Genomic DNA, 13506 nt, shown 5'->3' on the forward strand with positions numbered 1-13506 from the left:
TACCTTGTGGCACCTTAGAGACTAACAAATTTATTTGGGCATAAGCTTTTGTGGGCTAAAACCCACTTCATCAGATGCATGGAGTGAAAAATACAATGGGCACCCATGCATCTGAGGAAGTGGGTTATAGCCCATAAGAAAGCTTATGGCCAAATACATTTGTTAGTCTCTAAGGTGCCACAAGGACCCCTTGCTGTTTTTGCTGATACAGACTAACATGGCTACCCCTCTGATACTGTACCTTGTCCTGCCTTGTTCACGGCTGTCAGGTTCGCCATGAATTCCTGCGGGTTTGGTTTGAAAGAGGCAAAAGGAGTGTTCATCATCCGTGTCAAATGGTTTGTTTCATTGATCCGGTTCATAAACAACCATTTTAAAAACAACAGCAATGTGACCTGGAGTAGTTTAGCTAGAAAAATGCTAGAGTTGAAGGCAACTGAAGAAATATTTGCTGTGAGTTGTCTGGCCTAAGAAATCACTCGCTGTGTATTTAAAATACTAGCTGTAGTATAATGAATAGGAGGAACGTGTTATGCAAAGTTTCCCATGTACAGTGTTTGCTACTGAGGAAGTAGAAGTTAGAATCCGCCGTCCCTGCTGATACACCACCCTGCAGATTTCACTCCGATACCAATACAATTATCTTACATGCGCCTGCCACTTATTTAACTAAATTAGAGAAATGCCACTAAAAGGTGCTGCATTAATTGTGGAACCAAGGGCTGGATCCTGCCGTCCTTGTACTGCCAGACTTCGGCACTTGGGTGTGCTGAATCCAGTTGTTATGGATTTTTGTACTGAATGAATCCGGAGCGCTGAGGTCTAACTTTACACGGGAGGGGGTTACAAAAGAAAACTTGTTGCTGCTGTCTAACAAATGAAATCTCGCTCTCTCTCCTTCCTTCAGTACCACTAACCCCCACCCACACACACACACACACAAACACAAACACGCACACCCCACACACAAACACACACTCACCCCACAGTCACTTTACCCCTTTCCTTTCCTAAGCACACACAGCTGGGCTTTCTAACCTCTCTGGGAGGATCTCTGGGTGGCTATCCCAAACCGCGCGTGGGTGCATCCGATACCCGCCACGGGGCTGATCAAAAGGGAAGGGGTGTGAGCTACAGTCGGCCGCTATTGGATAAGTGGCCAACTAAACAGGGGCCCTTTTGTGCTGACTCCAGCGCTGAGCGAGGCCGGCGGGAATGCGCGGGGCAGCTGTACCTGACACCCCCTTTCCCCCGGAGCTAACGGGAGGGGTCTTAAGGGTGGCCCGCCCCGTACTTACTTTCCCCTGCCCCCGCCGGGGGTCCGGCTCCAGCGCCCACCCTAACGCTCACTCGTGTTACCAGGAGGAATTTTGCATCGGTAAGTGCCAACCTGAGCGGCGCTTTCCCACGCGGTCCTAGGTGAACTGCTGGATCGGGCCCCCGGGTGCGTCGCTTTTATATATATACAAAAAGATGCTAATTAAATAGGGTCACATCCTGAAGATCCCGATCCGGCAAAGCCATAGCCAGCTGAAAAGCTATCGGAGGAGTCTCCCTCTCTCTGCAATCCATGGCATGAGCAAGGACTATTCACTTGGGTAAGGATTTGAAGGATCGGGCCCTCAGGCAAAACTCGCTTGAGATCCGGTAGTGGGACTTCAGCTTGCAACTAAGGGTCCATTGTTTCCATAGATGGCAAGTGATTTCCCCCCCGATTAATCTTAATGAGTATTATAGTTATTGCAGACAGAATAGATTAAAATATTTTGCATTTGCTAAACTGCAGCAAAAAACATCTTTTAAAAAATTCCCTGGAGAGCAAAACCGACTAGCACTGTCAACATTCACAGCGAGCCTGAGAACAAAGCACAGGAATCTCGTAAACAGCCACAGCTTCTCCACATTCGTTTTCAAGTATCTCCAGTTATAAAAAGGCCAGTCAAGCGAACTAGTTTAAACCTGAGGTGTCTCAGGGCCTCGCAAGTACACTCAACCCTTTTAAATTTGCCGCTGTTTTGTTTTTGTCACCTCTACACCTTTAAATCTGAGAATAAGATTTTATTCCAGAGAAAGCGATCTGTACAGGATCAAATCGATAAAGTCACAGCGACGTAACGCGATGCGAACAAGCGGCTAGAAACTTTGACATTTACACGGTGGTTGCCGACCAAGCATGAAAAAATAGACATCTATAAATCCAGGACAACCCGGATTCATCAATAAATGCAGCTTCCAATGGCCGGTTTTTATTAAAGCGTCTGAGATCTCCACTCTCAGATTGACGTTGTTTGGAAAGCCCCTCAATTGAAAAATCCTTTGCACCTCCATCTGACCTTGTTAACTCATCCTTGTTGACACTGATTGCAGAGTGTTCCGAACCGTTCAATTAGACTGTGGTCCCGGGGTAATTGTGTAACATTTCCTATGATTTTTTTTAAATTACTTTGATGGTAAAGAGGGAGAAATTACTGGTTTCCGTAAATGCACCTTCTGATACTCGCATATCACACAAAATTCATACATGTGTAAAGTTATATGTAATACGCTGCATACACACGACTACACATGGAATATCTCCCCGTGCCTAGCCACGCTTTTCACTGCATCGGGACCCCTTAACATTAGACCGACCGGAGATTTTTGAAAGACTCAAACGAGACTTTTGACACCGGAGTCTCTACTGACTTGGGAAATCAATCAAAGAAAACAGGAGGGGATGGGTCGGGGGGCGTAGTTTGTATTTTAAATTCTAGCTCGGCTTTTGACTGAGTGTGAAGGTGTCATTGGACCGGGGCTAAGAAAATAAAACTGAGCAACCCCGCAGCTTCCAGGCTGCGCAACCTATAATTTTAACATCAAACCCACCGCCCAGCCCCTCCCCCCCCCGAGCCCGCCACCGCGCCGCTGGCCTGGGTGTCAGTTTCACGGACTAGAAAAGGATCCCTCTGACCGGATCGTTCGGGGTAGGGGAGCCCCAAACTTCACTACGCTTAAAAACAGAAGTTTAAAACAAACTCCTTTTCCGGGGAGGGGGGGAAACCCAGAGAGCAGGGAGCCTCCGGTGTCCGGTGAGTCTCCCTGAGGAGTCAGGATGAGTCCAACCTGGAGCCATCCCCACCCTCCGGTTGCTTTGGAAAATGCTTTGAACAAAGGGGTGGTTGCAGAGAGGACAGTGTAACCCCACACCCGCCCCCCAGCCCCTCTCCCAGAGCCAGCCCCCCAGGCAACCTGCCGCTGGGCCCCTCCCTGAAATGTGCTCCATATAAAGGGGGAGCCTCTCCGTAGAGCCATGGATGGGGGGGGGGAATGGGGCTTGTACCCCTGCCTTGGGGGTGCGAGGAGCGGGGGTGGGGGGGGGGGACAGGCAAATCTCTGTACCTCCCGGGGCGATTCCGCGTCCTGGGTTAACGTGGCTTTTAATGAGGCTCCTGTAATCCTGCCCCGGCGCGGCCCGGGGAGATGGAGCTGTAAGAGCGCCGGGGGGAGGCTTTCGGGCTGTTTCACGGCGCAGAGTTAACAAATCCATCCAGCAGCAGGGCTGTCAAAGGGGAGAGGGCTGGGGGCCGGAGGGAAGCTGCGCTCAGGCTGCCGGAGCCCGGCTGCCCTGCAGGGAGAGCGGTTGCACTGCCAAAGACGCCCCGCTGGGCTGAGCAGGAGCGGGAGCAGATTAATCAGGCCCTAATTCAATTTACAACAACCCCTTTTATTCAGCTCGGTGGCAAGGAATTCAAAGGGGGAGAGGGGCGGGGGGAGGGCAGGAGAGGGGGCGGCTATTCGCGTCGCTCCCCATCCCCCGAGCAATGCCTGTCACCGCGGCGGTTTGCAGAAACAAGGGGCGGCTTGCGGAGCGCCGGAGCCCAGGCGATTGAGTGACAAATGCATAGGGAGCCCGCGCGGAAAGGGCACCTCCGTTGGAAAAATAGAACTGCCCTTTTAATCAAGGGGCTCGGCGGAACGCAGCTGGGGTGGGGGATAGCAAACAAGGCCGGGCGCTGGGGCTGGGAATGGGACGGGGGGCTGTGCCAGCCCCGCCCCCCCTGAGGGCAGTGCCAAGCCCACCCGGCTAGAGCGCTCGGCTCAGCACCGTCCTGCGGACACCACCACCCCGCCCCACCTATCCAGCAGGGAGCCATCTCCTGGGGATGCTCAGAGCCCCACAGATGGGGGGCTGCCATGGACTCGGTGGCTTTGGATCGGACTTTCCTGGTGCCTGGTGCGTTTAGGTCTAGCGATATCTCACCTGTGTATTGGTCTGTGACTAGGTGGGGGGGATGTGCTGGGTTTGTCAGTGAACCTCTGCAAAATCATGTCTGATTCCCCCCACACACACCCCCGAAAGGGGTCTGATCCTTGTCTACACGCGTTAGAACAGACACCCAGCAGCCCGGATGGGAGCATTGGCAGGCTCCCGGAGTATGGGCTTGTTCCCACGCACACGGGAATGACATCTTGGGTTTAGAGCGAGGGACAAGGCGTTAAGGGTCAACACCCCCATGGACTCAGACGCAACTAGTGTGTATGAACTAGCGAGAGCCGCAGGGAACACGCGAGAACAGCTCAGCCCACGCCAACTTTGAACAGGACCCTTGTCTTTCCGGAGCTAGTAGATCCGCCTGGCAGAGAAACCTGGGGGTGGGGGTGCGAATTCGTCTTCTGATGTGACCCCAAGTGGAACTAAGACCGGAGGGAATTCAGCCCACGAGAACAACCGCCATGAAAATGACACACGCGTGCCTTGTAGAGAGTTTGACTTGAAAGATTTTAAAGAGGCCGCCACGCTTTTAACCGACAAAATAACTTCTCCCTGCCCAGGTCCCGCGCTGTGAGCTGAGGACAGAGACTATCTAGTGTGCACTGTTTAGCGACAACCCAGACAGTCCAGCACCTCCTCTCCCCCTCCTCCCCCCAAGTTATCTTCTGTGATCCTGGATGGGAGGATCACAGCCAAAATCTTGGTATTCCATAGAAAGTCACCCGGGCCTGTCCCTTGATCCCATTTTGATTCATTCTTCTCTTTGTTCTTAAGTTATTGGTGGCTTTTTCTTTACCTGTAATCAGTGTCCTAAGAGCCGGGAGTTTCAGTAAGAAAGAGTGAAACACTGTTCACAATACACACACCATATCAATATTATTAACAACACGTTCGAAGGTTCATTCAGAATATAGATGTTTCCCTCTTTCAGGATGAAACGATGAACTATGATTATTTGTTAGTTAGTAATGATAATTTATTAATTATACGGACACCGCTGTCCTGCAATCCACATTGTAACATAATCCAGTGTGTTTAATTAGCGAGGAACTACCAAAGCCGGAGCACAGGTGATAAGGAATCAGATGCGGAGTCTGGGGGCTTCCTTTCATTTGCACACTTGAGAGCGAGCATGAGATGCAGCCCCAGCTGGAAGAAAGGGCTACGGGGTGACGGCGGAGCTCGGCTCTGTTTTACAGACCGTCGGGAAGGCAGGGCTGAGCAGGGAGCTCATTCCACGCGCCCCGCAGGGCGTGACTTGTCGGTGGAAATGATCGTCCCAAGCAGCATTTCCAGGTGTCTCCCTGAAGGCCAAACACGCTGTGATTCACCCCCGGGGTGCAAACAAGTGGTTGATTCGGACCTTTTCCCTCCCTTGCCGGACGGGAGCCCTTGCAATTGCTAATGCAGCATCGTTAGCGCTCGTAGCCGCTCTGAAGCGAGGTGACAATTGGCCAAAACACCCGGCGCAGGGGGAATTGGAGCCCAGAGGAGTTTGGGGGTGAGCTAGGGGTGCAGGAGCAGGCGTTGCGCTACCAATACAGTAAGCGCCCATTGTCCGCGCGTCCACAACTGGCTTAAAAGGGGCTTCTTGGGGAAGAGTCAGTCTGCAGGGGCCCTCATAACTGGAGCGGCCCTGGTCAACTCGTAAGCGAATCCTGGGCACCTTCAGCGAAGTGACCTCCACCATGGAAAGTGCCCTAACTAATGGCACAAATAGGCTGAACTCTATACAGCGCGCCTGGGTACAGAGAGAGAGCGAGCGAGGGTGTGTGTGTGTGTAAAAGCAGCTCTCTGGTTCTGGGGGTGGTGGTGGTGAGGATAAAGTGATCAGCAGGAAAGCAGCCTCCGGGTTGAAATCTGCGCCCCTCTCTGGCATCTTCCCGGTAGGAGGCCGAGAGGCCCTGTCCTGCCAGGACCCAACCCCCCAACAGGCGCTGGGAACTTCTTTTACGCAGTTTAAAAAGTCGTCCCCCTCCCCATACAATTTCCTAGCAGGTGTTTTTTATTTCACCGGACCATGGGTTCCCGGAGAATATACCTGAGACGGGATCCAGTGAGGCTGCCCAGCCCCTACTGCCCAGGCCTCAGAGGGGCTCCGGTGCTCTGCTAGTGCCTGCGGATATTTCCAGCGCTATAAACCTGGGTGGATCCTATCTTAGGATCCCTGTCATCTCCCAGACTCTCTGACTACCCCCAGCAGGGCAGATTTGCCTCTGTTCTCTACCTTAAAAGTGACCAATTCTTGCCGGCTCGCCCAGTACAATCACCGAGTGCCCCCGCAGGCCCTTGCATAAGATTTGTCCTTGAGGGCACAGCTGTCTGGGAAGGGCCCGATCCTGCACTCCTTCCTGGGGCAAAACGCCCAGGGAGAGAGGTCAGAGCAGCTGATGGAAGTTCTGCCTGAGCCCGAAGAGCCGGACTGAACCCTGGGTGGAAAGGGCCCGATCCTGTGTTCACTGAAGCCGATAGGGACCGATTCCGCTCTAGCTTTCTCTAGACTCCTCTTTCCACGGACTCAGCAGCGTGCCAAGGCTTTTCTCAACCTCAGACACCAGCACAGCCCCCCTCCCAGCACTTGCTTGTTTATTTGCATATTATTTCCCCGGCTCCCTCTGAACAGGCGCAGCTGCTGCTTCCCAATGGCTTCCCGAACAGACTTGCAGAAAGCTCTGCTCTGACTTTTTGTTTACACCCCGTGCCTGGCGTGACACAAACCCTTCGCCCTGCGGACAGAGTGCAGAGAGGTAAATAACAAGAAGGACCTAACGAGTCCTTATAGTTACGGCCAGATCCCCTCAGGACCCCCAGTACAACCCCCTGCGGAGCCGACAGAGTAACCGAGAGCAGAGTTTGTGCCCGAGGACACCCCCAAACACACCAGCACTTCCACAAGGGAGAGCACGAGGAAGGTCCTTGCCACTGTCAAAGGAAGAGAGCAGGGCCCGATCCTGCTGCCATTGCAGTGGGTGGGAACATCAAACCCCTCCCCCTGCCTCGGCTCCTCTCTTCCTTTGCCTAAAGTTCGTCTTTGCTCCGCTGTAAAACTTTGCTTTCAAACAGCCGATGTGAGGAGTCTGCTCGCACCGATTCCTTCCGTCTGCTCCGTCCCCCCCCCCGCCTCCCCCACGCGCTCCTCTCCCATCTCTCTGAATTAGATGCTTTGCCTGGGTTCCCCCCACCCCCCCTCCTATTGATAAACTACCAGTGGATGTCGTTGTTCTGTTCCTTGTGCGAGCGGAATGTCACTCCTTTAAGATGACCTCAAACTCAGCAGAAGCTGGGAACGTCATTCAGGCTCTCTGCAAGGCGCGGAGAGGGAGGCAGGGAAGGACAGAGCCCCGCCACTAGGGTGTTTGGGGTGGGTTTTTTTTCTTTTTGCTCTGAGGATGGGAATGCTCTGGGCTCTTTGAACCACACACCGTTTAGCATCCAGCGCTTCCACTCCGCAAGCCAGGAGCGCTCGGCTGAGCTTGAAGACGGGCTGTGCCACCTTCCCCGGGAGCTCCAGAAACTTTACTCTTGCGCCTCAGGAGGAAAACCAAGCGAGCGAAGAAGGTAGCGTCCCACCTGTTGGTCTGCGACGGCTCCAGCTGCAGGGGGGTTAAAGCCACCAGCCTTAGCGGCGGGGGTTAGTTTGGGAGAGGAGGCCAGGGTCGCTTTGCGCTTCTGGTCCAGCCAGGGTTTCTCTGCCTCCAGGCGCAAAGTTCTCCTTCCAAGCCGCCAGCTTCCCGCCGGGCTGCAGTCTGGCTTTCCTGGGCAGTGCCCTGGCACGGAGGGCGCTTCCCGTGCGCTGCCTGGGCAGCGATCCCGCTGGATGGGAAGCGCCCGGCTTGCAGAGCCGGTCCCCTGCAGAGCGGGCCGGGCTGCGCTCCGCGCCCCATCTGCCGGGCTGCAGCCTCCCCTCCCCGGCCCGCGTAGCGGAGCAATTGGGTTTGTGACGGCGGCTTCACCTCCCCGCTTCTCTCTCTCTGTGTTTGCCCCCAGGCTCCCCGGAGGAGGCGCCCGCAGGATGCCCGGGAAGTGCTGGCGGGTTCTGGTCACGCTGGTGTCGCTGTGGTGCCTGGCGGGCGGCGCGCGCGGCGGCTACGGCATGAGCATGTTCGCGGTGCAGACGGCGCAGCCGGACCCGTGCTACGACGAGAACGGCCACCCGCGGCGGTGCATCCCGGACTTCGTCAACTCCGCCTTCGGCAAGGAGGTGAAGGTGTCCAGCACCTGCGGCCGGCCGCCGGCCCGCTACTGCGTGGTGAGCGAGAAGGGCGAGGAGCGCGTGCGGAGCTGCCACCTCTGCAACGCCTCGGAGCCGCGGCGGGCCCACCCGCCCGCCTTCCTCACCGACCTCAACAACCCGCACAACCTGACGTGCTGGCAGTCGGAGAACTTCGTGCAGCACCCGCACAACGTCACGCTCACCCTCTCGCTGGGCAAGAAGTTCGAGGTGACCTACGTGAGCCTGCAGTTCTGCTCGCCGCGCCCCGAGTCCATGGCCATCTACAAGTCCATGGACTACGGCCGCAGCTGGGTGCCCTTCCAGTTCTACTCGGCCCAGTGCCGCAAGATGTACGCCAAGCCCAGCCGCGCCGCCATCACCAAGCAGAACGAGCAGGAGGCCATCTGCACCGACTCCCACACCGACATGCGGCCGCTGGCCGGCGGCCTCATCGCCTTCAGCACCCTGGACGGCCGCCCCTCGGCCCACGACTTCGACAACTCGCCCGTGCTGCAGGACTGGGTCACGGCCACCGACATCAAGGTGGCCTTCAGCCGCCTCCACACCTTCGGCGACGAGAACGAGGACGACTCCGAGCTGGCCCGCGACTCCTACTTCTACGCCGTCTCCGACCTGCAGGTGGGCGGCCGCTGCAAGTGCAACGGCCACGCGTCGCGCTGCGTCCGCGACCGCGACGACAACCTGGTCTGCGACTGCAAGCACAACACGGCGGGGCCCGAGTGCGACCGCTGCAAGCCCTTCCACTACGACCGGCCCTGGCAGCGGGCCACGGCCCGCGAGGCCAACGAGTGCGTGGGTAAGTCAGGCCCCCGGCCGGGGCCCGGGTGCGTGGGGAGGCGCGTGTGCCTGGCCGAAGGGACCCCGGGGAGCGCGGGACGCGTGGCCTAGGGGAGCCTCGCGTGGAGCCTTCCCTCCAGCCCTGAGATCTAGGAGGAGACGCTGCGCCGACCCTGGCCAAGCCCCCCCCTGGGTAACGTTGATCCCCCCTTTCCCCTGATCGGTGCCCGGGGGGCTCGGGGAGGCAGGAAGGCAGATCAGAGGGCTCCGCGTCGGCCCCCCAAGCTGCTAGCGCAGGTGTTAGGTGGCTGGAATGCTCCGGCGGAGTCGGGTTTAGTGCCCCGCACGCTGACGCGGTTGGGTCAGAGATGGCTGGGGAAAGCCCAGGCAGAAAGGCGCCTTGTCCCGTCTCACCGCGATCACGTAACCCGTGCAGCCGGGACAGGTCATGTCTCATGAGCTCTGGGTTATGACACATCTCCCGGGCACAGATTAAGGCCCCAACCCACGCTACACAGGTGCCTCGCCATAAATTGTGGTGCAGAGGAGTTCGAGCCTTGGGAGCAATTGCATCGGTTAGTTCAGACTATACACGGACAAGCCTGACTGAAATGAATTGCATTCAGACGTGCGCGAGGTTAGGCTTGTTAGTAAATATTTAGCTAATGACAGCTCCAGAAGGGCAGGGTCACTTTCTAGTCCTGCCTAAATGTAAATAATTCCTCAGTTATGGGCCATCCAGGCGGCTTTTAAGGCAGACTGTTACAGCCTCGCTCAGAAGCCTCCAGCTCATAAAGCTGTGCATCAGAAACGTTTCAGTGGCTTTATAGCTCCAGAGAACTGACAGAGCTCTGGCAATGAGTCGCCTTCTGAGAACACAGTAGGTGGTGTTTTCTCCAGCTGACTTTATATGAAATCAATTAAAGCAGCACCTCCCTCTGAAGATGTTGTCCCAGCCCTGTGAAGTGCCTTCAATTGATCCATGAATAGGAGAGAGCAAAGGAGGGTTTGTGTGGAGTTGATGTGTTTGTGTCATTTCTGTCTCAGGCAGAAACACTGGCCAAGCCAATAATACTGTGGGTCTCTAATGAGGGACTTGAATGAGGACCAAGGCTGAAATGAGAAACAGCAGTGTGCTTGGGGGATGATTTATTTCACCAGGTCTGAGTCAAGAAATATAGTCCCTCTTGGCTGTAAACAATTCCAATAATCTAGGTTATCATTCAAGAACGATTCTTAGCGTATTTACAGGCAGTGCTGCAATATTCCGGCGTGGGTCGTTCCTGAAAATGACAGGCAGGAGGATGCTGTGTGGTTGGTGGTGTGTAGCTGCATGTTCTCAGACAAGGCACAGATATTCCTGGAGCAGTTAGGAAGGCTTCACCCATCCCAGCTTTCCCTTTCCCTTTAAATGGTGATTTTGACATTCAAGAAGACGAGTGAGAGAGAAATTGGCAAATATAAGATGGGCACAGATAGCTCATCAAACACCACTCAGAGGAACCCCTCCTCTCCTAGCCCATGACTTGCGCAGCTCTTGCTGGAGTACCTCTCTCCTGGCCTGTAGCATGCCCTACTGCCCCATTCTTGGGCTCCCGCACAATTTGGGCATGCACCTTATTCCTGATCTCCAGCACCTCCTTATAGTCTGATCCTGAGGCTCCTGCCTCCAGCTCTGGCAATGCTGATCTGCAGCACTCCCTTGTCCTGAGTCCCCCACATCTCTGCCAATGCACCTTAATCCCGTCCAGCAGCAAGCCCCCTCCCATTCTTGTCCCGAGGGCACCTTCCCCCAGCTTCGCCCATTCACCTACATTCTAACCTGCAGGAATTTTCACTTTTGCCCCTCACTCCCAGCATTGTCAGTAAACTTCTAATCTAACCTACAACCCCCCCCTCCAGTCATGCTCCCATACTCCACATCCTATTAATACATCTTAAAGTTGACCTGTAGCAACCCTATTCTACAGGGCTGGCAAGAAAGAAAAAAAAGTGTGGTTTCAGCATTTGTTTTTGTTCTGCACTGGAGCAAAAACTAGTCCTTTCAAAATATTTGTGCTAAAAATCAGAGAGAGAGCAAGAGTGAGTGAGACCCACTCCAAAATAGCCCCGTGGTTTGGACACTCACCTAAAATGTGAGAGACCCAAGTGAGAGCCCTAGCGCCTGGGCCATGGCTTTTCTGTGGTGGATCTCTCTCTCTCGTACATTTCCATGAAAAGTTTCAGTAGTGATGAATCAGCATTTTCCTATGAAAAATCCCCAGCCAGTTCTACCATCCTTGGGGTCTTCTAGCCAGAGACTTAAAGTCATGTCACACACTGGTAATGCTGCGGTATGAAAACTTGCCCACCAGAGATTAAACTGAGACTCAGCTATAACTCATTTTTACTTGTCATCTAAGCCACATTCCAAGACTAGTTAACATATAACAATACTCACTTATAAAATGCTTCAGCAGCATCACATGTTTTTTAGCACTTGCATATCTTGAGTAGATTCTCAACTGGTGTAAATCAGAGTATCTCTGCTGAAGGTAGTGGAGCTATGCTGATTTACACTAGCTGAGGACCTCTTTAATTAAAAGTGCCTTAATGCTGTATTATTTATTTATGCGGCAAATTCTAGCCATTGATGATACATAAGTCTCTGATCCTCCTTACACCGGTTTTCCACCACTGTGACTCCATTGACATTGATGGCATTCCTCTGGGGTTACACCACCGGAAACAGAATCTAGCCCTTGGAGGGAAACTTTTTCTGAGTGCCTCTATCATTTGTGAATATTTAATCACATTATTTACAAAGAAAGTATATATCACTTGCTCTGTTATCCAAAATATTCCGCTCCAGCGATAAGAATAACATTGTGCAGCATCTCCGAACAGTTTGTTTTTCCTTTGCTTAAATCATAATCAGATGTGACTTTGAAGAGTATTTAATTTCTGTGTCTTCCTCTTGAACACCAAGAATAATAACAAAGAAAAATACTGGCAATGCACAGGGCTATTTGGCTAACTAAGGCTTCTTCCTTTAGAAAATTAATACAGCTAAAATACTTCAAGATTAATACAAAATGCAGACGTATGTGCTTTGCAAACCCTTTACTAAACCTTAGCTCCATATACATGTAAATTCTACATTTTAGTAGAATTCTACTCTGCCAACATACACACGTTGTCTCTTTTCAGATAGATAGATAGATAGATAGATAGATAGATAGATAGATAGATAGATAGATAGATAGATAGATAGAAAAAGAAGAGTTTAGTCCAGTTTTAAATGGAAATCACAACGTAGTCTTAATTGTGGAGCAGTTACCAATGTATGTGTGTATACAATAAAAAAATTACTCATGGATGTAGGAAAGCTAGATTATTCTCTTTAGTGAAACTTGAAATTTCTTCCAGAAATAATCCTAAACAGCATGAAAGAGAAAAATATAATATTTCAGGGTTGGTGACACTCAGCAGAATACAGGAAATCTTTCATTCAACCATGCATTAGATCTTCGACTGGAGTAACTCAGCAGAGTTCTGTTAAAGTCCATTGAACTGTGCCAATTTACACCGTCTGAGGATCTAGTCCAATGTGTGTATGTAGGTATAGGTAGTCTATACACATGTGTGTGTGATCTGAAAGAGTGGTGGTACTGATCCTTTTTTTTAATGGATATTCTATTCCGGATGAGTTGAGGCTTGTGGAAGGGGTATTGATGATCTCTGTGAATTTTTAGGCTCCGTTGGTTTTCGCAGACTGAAGACAAGATATATTTCACAAATGAGTGACTGGGGTTTTAATAACCTTCCTATGAAATTTAGAACTTCCTATGTGCCACTTCAGCATTGGTTTTTTTGCTGAAAATAATTATTAAAAATAAATCACACAAGACAAATGCTCCAAGATCTTCCCAAGTCTGCGGCTGGGCTATAGTTTATGAAAACTAGTTCTGCAACCGAAATCACAGATTTGCATAACACAGCTGTAATTTAAACCCCACACCAAAGATGGATGTGGGAAATGAGCTTCTTAGTGCCCTGTAGTTCAGTTTGTCTGTTGGTAGTGTGTACCTGTGATACAGTGGTAATAATGACACAAACAGAGCTGCGTGAGTGTGTTCTTTATTTGACTGTTCTCTCAGCTGCAGGACTCAAATACTTTGCTGCCGAAGATAATTCTATAGAGTACATTGGGATAGCTTTGATGCAGAATAATATTAGTGTTTCATTCTCACTGTGGAAGTTA

At 52.4% G+C, this 13506-nt stretch overlaps 1 protein-coding gene across 6 annotated transcripts in view; it reads left to right on the top strand.

The window, feature by feature from the left end:
• NTN1 (netrin 1) overlaps positions 1-13506 on the top strand; it is a 233169-nt gene that overhangs the window by 20496 nt on the left and 199167 nt on the right. For 4 of the 6 annotated variants that reach the window (XM_039501598.1, XM_039501594.1, XM_039501597.1 and 1 more), the window contains exons 1-2: positions 6914-7810; positions 8240-9282. In XM_039501598.1, the coding sequence (XP_039357532.1) occupies positions 8265-9282 (1018 nt within the window). In that variant the 5' untranslated portion in view covers positions 6914-7810; positions 8240-8264. Of the gene's footprint in view, positions 1-6913; positions 7811-8239; positions 9283-13506 lie in introns of those variants that run through there. The other 2 variants (XM_039501595.1, XM_039501596.1) reach the window with 2 other exon arrangements.

Source organism: Mauremys reevesii, linkage group 15 (assembly GCF_016161935.1).
Source record: "Mauremys reevesii isolate NIE-2019 linkage group 15, ASM1616193v1, whole genome shotgun sequence".
Lineage (NCBI taxonomy): Eukaryota > Metazoa > Chordata > Testudines > Geoemydidae > Mauremys > Mauremys reevesii.